At 38.1% G+C, this 9,332-nt stretch overlaps 1 protein-coding gene across 1 annotated transcript in view; it reads right to left on the reverse strand.

The window, feature by feature from the left end:
• Positions 1-8,948, reverse strand: part of DDC (dopa decarboxylase) — a 63,266-nt gene extending 54,318 nt beyond the window's left edge. Inside the window, exons 1-4 of the mRNA XM_063304241.1 lie at positions 8,734-8,948; positions 5,467-5,580; positions 3,793-3,912; positions 1,137-1,271 (exon numbers count right to left, since the gene is read on the reverse strand). Coding sequence (XP_063160311.1) covers positions 1,137-1,271; positions 3,793-3,912; positions 5,467-5,580; positions 8,734-8,934 — 570 coding nt within the window. The 5' untranslated portion in view covers positions 8,935-8,948. The remainder of the gene's footprint in view (positions 1-1,136; positions 1,272-3,792; positions 3,913-5,466; positions 5,581-8,733) is intronic.
• Positions 8,949-9,332: the final 384 nt, after the last annotated feature.

Here is a 9,332-nt window from a genome sequence, read left to right on the forward strand (position 1 = left end):
TGAAGACACAATCCAGCTAAAGTAGAGTGTTTGTAATTTACATTGATTTCACTTCCTGAAATTATTCTTGTTGAACTTAACAAGTCCTTATATATAGATGGATCAGTCCCAATAAAATATCAGAGGGGAAATAATGAGATCAGTTGACTGGGACATACTGGCTGGGGTATTCTGGCAATCCACATATACTTGCAGGGGCCCAGGTTGAGGAAGGCTATATTTGGCCATTGCTAATAGAATTAGACCCAGTCTGGACTAGTGCCTATGGGTTCTGGATTACAAACTAGGAGACTGTGAGTTTTAATCCTGTTTTAGGCATGAAAGCCAGCTGGGTGACTTAGGGCCACTTATTCTCTCTCAGCCCTAGGAAGAAGGTACTGACAAGCCACTTCTGAAACAAGTTTCCTTGCAAAATATATGGATTTGTTCCTGTAGTCACCAGGAGTTAGAAATGACTTGAAGGAAAACTACTTCAAGAAGACCACCTCATTGCAATGTCAGGAATAATATTTTATTAAGTCATATCCAAATATCAGAGTAAAATGTTTAAAAGGTATTTATACTCTCAAGTTCAAATACAAGTGCAGGAAGTAATATTCAATTAATTCTTTTCCTATTTTAGATGATGGTGGTGGTGGTGGTGGTGGTGGTGATGATGATTTGAGCAATTTGGTCACCTTATGAAAAATGGGCATGGATGGAATGTTTGTGAAAAAGGATATTCTGTGGCAAACATAACATTAATATTTTGGGGTGGGAAAGACAGAAACAGCTCCAGAGCCCAATTCAGACCAAACAGGTGTTTTCAAAACTAGTCCCTTGCTGCTATTTCCCTCCAAGGCTCACAAACAGGATCAACGAACAGTAGTAAATGCTAACAGTTCCCCAATATTGCTTGGGAACATGTTCCAGACTGCAGCTGCTTCTCTTTCAAAATATACCAACTCATTTTAGTATCCTTGTTTATCAAAATGTATTGTTTTGCTATCAAGCATCTCCATTATTGATAATCATCAAAAAATTAACCTGAGAATGAAAGGTATCACATCTTAATGAAGCCTTAGTCTATGCTGCATGAGTATCATGTATCATTTTATTTCCAAACCTACAGCAATGCAGGACATGAATGTACTCACTTGATCAGAGGTATAAGCTACCAGCCGGCCAATGATCTCTCCCTGAGTCAGATTTTCATTTTCTAACTGAACACGATGGATTGCTTTGGTTCGAGCCGCAAGCAGTGCAACCAAGGTAGCTTCGCTGGCAGTTCCCTGTGGTGAAAATTGGGTAAGTTGGACAATTGGACAGTTGGACAAGAGAATCTGGTAGAAATTGTCCTAAATTAATAAGGAGTATCCACTACATTGGTGTTGCTTATCCAGTCCAGTTGGTGGTATTGGGCATGGCCCAGCACCAGATCATCCAGATCATCTTGCTGGTCTAATAGCAGTGATCAGGGTAAGAATTCCTTCTTCCTGCCACAAATGTATACAATGTAGTGTATCTTATCCATGCTTGCTTTAGGACGCAAGTAGTCTATAAATGCATTTATGTGAAAGTGCTCTTAGATGCTTCCAAGGAGAAACAGCAAAGAGGCAGAAGCTGGCAACATTACACAGAGACCTTGTTTAAATTAAGGGCACAATCCAGCTGATTTCAACTTTCTAAATCATTCCAACTGAAATTAATAGGGTTTACATTCATAAATACGGATGGATCCATCCCTAATAAAATGACAGAGGGAAAATAATCAGCTAAAGGCTCTGTTCAGAAACTTTGCTTTTTTAAATGACACAAATACTAAGAACACAGTCAATTTTACTTTTCTGTGCAAACGGAGGTTACCATGGTGAACAGGCTCAAGAGCTGGCACATATATTGCTGAATAGTTACCTCTGTCAACCAGAGCCGCCAGCAGACATTTTCTTTCATCTCTGATTGTTTCAAGCGGCACATCTGAAGTAGCAGGCAACGATTTCATATTGATTTGGCCTTTCAGTGGTAATTAAGCACCAATTTTCATAAGCGAACAGTGCAAATAATCATTTGGTTTTAAATCTAGGAAAGATTGGCAGTCTAATATAAAACCCATGTTGGACATGTCCTTTCCTGTCTCTATCACTGTTATTATGACTGGGAAAGGAAAAAAATCATCCCCACAAATTGCTTCCTCTCTGATAGTAATAGGAAAGGCCTAACCCATTCTCCTTCTTCTGTCCTAAAGTTAAACAATGAAAACATCTTCCAAAATTATAGGCAATCATGAATTGTAATCAAAAATGAGTTGATAAACAGACATAAAAGTCCCATGTCGTCAGCACAAAACTTGGGTTGTTGCAAGATTTTATACACACACACACACACACACCCCACATATAAATACAAGGCACTGTAACGTAAGGCTACAGCAAAGATTATTCAGGCTGCATATTTTGGCAGAAGAGTCAAGGTCTGGCAAGGCTCATTTATAACCTTTTATTGTGTTAAAATACAAAACTCTGAAATTCCAGCTGGCATGGAAGAATATAAATGATGCACAAGATTCTTTATAAAATTCACAAAGAAGGGATCTATAATAACTGGCTCAAATATGAGGTTGCTATTTCTACAAGGCTTTACCCTCCCAAGAATTTCACATGTGCTTGCAATGAACTTGATAATGAAGAGTTTTAGGGCTCATTTATGTATGCACAGTCCTTTGATTACTGAAACTTCAAGAGATAACTTGCATATGTTAATGGGTAACTGAAGAACAATGGAGTCAGCTCACATGTTCATCAGTCAGCTATCAAACATGCAGCAATAAGTCACAGAAAAATCAAATAATATGTGAATTTACTCTCCAATGACCAATATGAACAAATCAAATAGAAATACTCAAGTGCCAGACTTAGTGGCAAGCAAATCCAGAGTTTGAGACTTGGTTTCAGATATTTATCTGATTTCATTCTTCTTCAAAGTTTGAGTCTTGAGATGCAGTGGCATCTCATTCTGAAGATACAGGAATAGTCATAATTATGGCATGTTAATTTACACATTGCCAAATCATAATACAAACTGTTTCACAAATTTATTTTAAACAGTGGGTTCCTGATTCTGGTTTACTTCCTTAATGATGATTTAGCAAGATGTTGAATTGAGTTGCTAAATTAAGAAGTATTTAAGTCATAACGTAACACAGAATTTTGGCTACTTTATCCCACTGATTTCAATGGACAGAAGTGAATTTAACAGAGTTAGTGGTGTGGAGCTCATGGCCCTCTGTATGTTGCTGAATTATACCTCCTATCAGTCAAGCCAGAATAGCAAATGATGAGGGAACTTACAAGCTATTCCTGATTTACAAACATGTATACCTGTAGTCCAGAGAACTATACGAAATCATGTTGAGTAGACTCATCCTAAAAATATTCCTGGTTATAGTTCCACATAGGTCCTTTATTCTCCTTTTCTACCTATTTTGTTCTATTTCCTATCTGACCTGGCTTCCATTCCCCCCTTCCCCAGCCTCTGGATTTATCTAAGCATTCCCTTTAATATTTTTTTAGATAATATTTTCTTCATCACTGCAAAGTTTGGCTTTACCCCATATATCTATTGATAGTTTCCATGTGTGGGTAATGATTACATTTTGGACAGAAAACTCAAAGCTTTCAGAGAACTGAATCAGAAATAGAGAAAATGATATCTTAAAAAAGAAATTATTTGACAATGTATATACAGTAATTTTCTATCCAGTTTAAATACAATATAGATCAAGTAATCACTTCAGTAGCAAACATTCTAAATTACCTGGATTACCCCACCTCCCTCTCCATCCTTCCCAGCCAGAAATTGTGGAGGCAAATTGATCATCTTTCCTAGCCAATCCAGCATGACTGTTTCCAATTCAGTACAAGCTGGGCTTGAAGCCTAGAATGGGAAAACATGGTTAAAAGGGAATAAAAGTCTATAGTGGTTTCCTTTAGACATTTACACATTTTAGAAAAGTGTGCAGAACAGATATGCCATGAAGCATGGGAGCATCAACTGTAACTCAGTTTGTGAGTGAAAAAAGAAATCATCATCAATTTGGATAAATGCTGTGTATGGCAGGTACATTAACTCAAGTCCCTCATTGTAGCTCATAAAATTTCAGATTATAGGCAAAAAGGTGTAAAAGTTTGGAAATCCCACCTTAATGAGCAATTCTATATATATTTACTCAGAAATAAGTCTTGCTTATTTCTTACCAGAGCTTATCTGCAGGTAATCCTCTGTATACGACTGCTATCAGGATTCAAAAGGCAGTTAGAGAACTGAAGCATGGAAAGAATCTCTGCAAGTGTACTGCTCAGTTTCATACAGCTTTCCACATTCTGAGACTGAATTAACATAGTTAAAGGACATGTTCCCAGGATGTTGCTTTCGTCTGGTCCACAGCCTGCCATAGAGGCAGCCTAAGATCAGATATTCTGGTGTTAAAGTACTGGTTTTTGTCTTCTCTGACACAAGTCTTCCTATAGGACAAACTATGCCACTTCTTCCACCCTGCTATTGAGAATGTGGCTGGGGTGGGGATCTGCCCAGTTCTTCCAGGCTACTTCTAGGCTGTTGTAGGCACGCCACCACCCCACCTGGTTACTTTACCCTGCCACCATTTGAGTTTGGGATGTAGAAAGGACTGACATCTAGCTTCCTCAGAGCTAGCTTCCAAATTGCTCCCCCCACCTGTCAGGCATTTTTCAGGATGGAAAGAGACTGGGTGTCTTGGCTGCAAGATCTGTGTTTAAAAATAATACTGCCCACTTCTCCTTGAGCAATTTAACTCCTGTTCCCTTCACACCTGCCTGTCATCTCTTGGGGGGTTGGCAAGAGAAGTGGGGAGCACTATTTTTAAACACCTTCTACAAGATCTGTGTGCAAACATAGCATTCACCCCATCTCCTGCAGGCCTGAAAAGTGGGTGACAGGCAGGGGCAATGTTTTAACCTCCTCCCTTCCCCCTCCTCCCCCACTTGCCAGGAGAAGTGGGGAGTGTTAGAGAAAGGGCAGCTAAAGAGCTTCAGAGAAAAGGACAGACCTGGATCAGGAGAGCTCTAGGCTTCCCAAATGCAGCTATATTTCTCTCACATTGGAAAGCTCCAGCAAACACCCAGCATCTTCCACACAGAGATAGAGGTGCTAGACTGTATCCTAGGTTAGAAGCTACTGATAAGTGTAGTTTTTTAGGTGAAGGGAACACTTTTGTACATTCGGTTATGTTAACCCCCATCTTTATACTGACATGGTACAGCTCTCTCATGGTCTACCACTTCAGTGAGAACTAGGCTGTTGAAAGCCATTATAACCCCTCTGTGGCCTAAAATGTGAAGAAAATGTCTCCAAAAATCCACAGTTGTAATACTTTTGAATAATAAAGACACATAGACATGTAGTAATTGAACCCACTAGAAACTGGTTCTTATGTGCCCACAGAGAACTTACCCATGAAAATCCAATGCATCCTATGCCCCCAGATAACATATCACCCAAAAGAGCTGGGAAAGAGTTGGCAGAAGGAAAATAGGCAAAGAAGTAGGGACTGTGCCAATGAGTCACCTGTGGAAAAGAATACAAACAAAAATATATCAGAATGAAAGGCATTTGGTTATGCAAGCATCATTACTTTAACAAGCACACATTGAGACTGTCCATTTACTGGACCATCAGTTGTGAATCATTTTGTTGTAGCTGCAAAAAACCAACAAAATAAATTCTGCCTCCTATTTTACCTTAAGATTCCTGGCATGAAGTACACCCAAACTATTTTACTCAAAGTCTAAGTGAGCTATTCAAACTGAAGCAACTTTGATATTATTGGCAAGATATGCCCATATCTGTATGATTTTAAGAAGGGGAGGGGCTTATCTTTGTCTTCTCTATTAAATTTTTTTTTAAAAAACAGCTAGGTTGGGCCTTATCTTTGTCTTTTGTATCAAAATTAAAAAACAACTAAGTTGGGACTACTGTAAAATGTGATCACACTTGACTTCTTCCATGGCAACAAGCATGCTTGTTACTATGTTGCTATCACCATTAATTGTAAGAGGCGAGAACTAACCAAATGTCCCAATGTGTAACATGTAGGTTTGTGGACATACTAAGGAAGAGATGAGTAAGATTCTATGGGTGAGGATTATTAGAAAACAACTTTTCATATAATTTATTATGAAGCATCAGGGCCATGTTCAAAAGCAAGGGGGCAACACCATGGCATCTTAGAAAATAAAATCCATTGATGCATTCCTGAGCCAGTGATCTCCTCTGTGTGGTAGAGTAACACAGATGGCCAGGTCTAATACTAACAGAGCCGAGCATTGCTGGGACTTACTTTCATCAAGTACCACAGCTGAGTTCACGCAGCTATTGAGCCAGTAAGGCTACAATTTCCTTTGATCGTGTACAGAAACAGAATGCAGCTACAAAAAGCCAGTTATTTTCCAAGCTGCCACTAACTTTTCACTTTGCTTTACAGAACCTTTAAACTGATACAAAGCAGCCCTTGGACATATATAGCACCTTGAAGCGTGGACTACTGTCCCTACAGAACACCTTTACATAGGGAACTGTAGAAGATGATATAAGATTCTCCAAAAATTACTGGACTGGTTAAATGCAGTTTGTTATATTCCACAAAATGAAATAATGTACAACTAGTAGGATACATCTAACAGAGATACCAAGTGCCATCCTTACATAGCACTTGTTTAATGTGACAGCAGGACTAGGACAGCTCAGATAGCCATCGTAGAACAGAGACAACACAGCTATGGCTGGAACCTCTCAGCTAGATGGGTGCCTTGTAAGAAGATAGGATATTATTGGAACATAAGGCATTATTTTTAAAGGTGGACCAGAGGGACCATCAGGGGTCAGGATGGAAGAGAAATCTTCCCCTTCATAGGTTATCTTGTAGTGAAGGGATGAACTGACCTTGAAAAGTGCTGTTCCATTTGAGCTTTTTTTAAAACTTGGGGCAGGCCCACAACAAAGAAAATCATGCAACTTCCTGCATCCAAATGCAACAAGTTCATGTAAAGTTATCATAATCCATACCAGCAATTATGACTATTTCAGAGCCCCAGTCAGGTTCAGCACTATTTTGTTTAAAAAGAAACCTTTTGCTCCTATTAGCACTAGAGCTATTATGCAAGTAACCAAATTTAGTGATGTGATGATATCATTAGCAAATCAAGTTAGTTCAGATGAGGGATAAACCTACCTGCCATCTGAACTAGCTTCATTTGCCTCTAATGATGTAATCACACTGAAAATATGACCTTTGTGACATCACACTGAAACTATTCACCAAGAAAGAAATATAATACCAGCACCACAATTAAACAGGGATATAGAGATTGTTGGGAAAAAGGTAAATTTTGTGGGGCATTGTAATACTTATATATTGGATTATTTGAGTGTAGTTTTTTATGTTGATGGAGTTTGCGGTGCTTCTTTTTTTAACACGGACACTTGTTGTAAGCTGCTGTGAGTAAAAGGAGTTGACATAACATAAATTAAATAAATCTGATCTGATCTAATATTCTGGGAAACTTCCTTTACCTGAAAGCCACTTTTTTCCTATTAAGGTGTTCACTAAAGAATCTTTAGCTCAAGACTAAAATATCGCCAAAAAGGAAAATTCTTTCAGTTGTTCTTTGCAAAAAACTCAAGTAGGTATGTACCCTCCTGGGTATATACATTCTTTTCCAGTCTATATTGCTATTTAAGATGTAAATGATAAAATTTAGCAAAATAAACTGAGCAGAAATCTTCAAAATAAAATTTTAAAGCTGCATTGAAACTATGTGCACAGAGGAAAAATAAGCACTACCACGAGTCTGAGAAAAGTTTTGCACAAAACGATTTTTCTGTCTGTCACTCTCCTTATCTAATGTATGCAAGGCAAGTCCACAAAATGTTAGGACAAATTTCTCTTCATTGAGCATGTGATTCTTCTGACAGACCAAGATGATGAATGATCTCCAATGATCTCCATTCTGATTTTTAAATGAAAAGTAGCTGTTTTAAGAAAACTGGAAAAGTCTACAGACAAAGAAATTAAAATGTTGGTTATGGGTTTGATAACTCACACTGACATAGTTGATGAGAGGGAAGTTGGACAAGTGCTTGAGATTATCATCTTGGACAATAATATGTAAGAGTGACATACATTTTTATCAAATTAAATCCCTGTTATTTCCTAGATGAAAAAGAAGGGAAAGGTTGGCTAAAACCATATTACAGAGAAAGCCAGAGGCAATGTCCAGTAAATACATTAAGACATTTCCATATGTTACACCTAGAAACTAAATTAATGTACATAGTGTGCTCCAACTTTGGAAATTATGACCTTCCAACTTAATTAGAAATTCAGTTAAATTGGGTTCAGATCAAATCTGCACAGAAAAAATACATTTGAATTTCCAACACAAGTCGGAAACCTTTTGAAGCCACTAAGCAAGCTAACACAGTGATAGCCATTGTTCCTTGAACCTAGTTCCATTAACATCCTCACTCACATCTCCAGTGATTGCAGTGTACAGGCTCTTCAGTATGAAGCACTGAATGGCCTCTAAAACAAATATGTGCTTTGGACAATTCTAAAGCCATGGAAGGCTCAGCTACTTGTGGTCAGAATTATTACCTTACGTTTCTTGTCATCAGTATTAAAAATAATTAAACTCTTCAAAACTCCTTAATTAATATTACCCCAGGCATAACTATTCTTTCAACATCTTTAAGGATGTCTTCAAAACTCTCAGGTTTTTCGGGAGCAGATTCTGGGATGAGGGCTCTCAGGTACCCTGGTTCTACATCAGGATAGACCTGTCGTTTCTCTATCTTCTCAATGTAATCTGCAATGTAATCCACCATCTCTTTTCCTCTTTTTCGAAACTCTGTGGCATCCATTTCAAGATTTCAAGCAACCTAAAAGAAACACATTGACAATTTTGAAAAATGCACAGGTGTATTTGTCTTATCTTCTTTATATATGAAACCAATTGCAAACCAACAGCCAATGATTTTGAGATACGATTATCTCTTTTCTATGACCTCAAAGACAGAAATTTACAGGAGCCCAATGGTTTCCATGTCTTAAAAAAAAATAACAAAAATAGACAAGTAGTCAGGGAGAACTCATCATTAAAAATGCAGAGCCAGACATACAAAAGCATGCCTTGTTTGGACTACAGGTACTTTTGGATTTGGATTTGGAGGTAACAAGTTGCTGTTTTTGTTATTATTTAGATTTGTTATAGCCACCCCACTTGTCCTAACAGTCAGGGATCACGCTGAGACGAGGAGTA

The sequence above is a fragment of the Candoia aspera genome, chromosome 4, assembly GCF_035149785.1.
Source record: "Candoia aspera isolate rCanAsp1 chromosome 4, rCanAsp1.hap2, whole genome shotgun sequence".
Classification (NCBI taxonomy): domain Eukaryota; kingdom Metazoa; phylum Chordata; class Lepidosauria; order Squamata; family Boidae; genus Candoia; species Candoia aspera.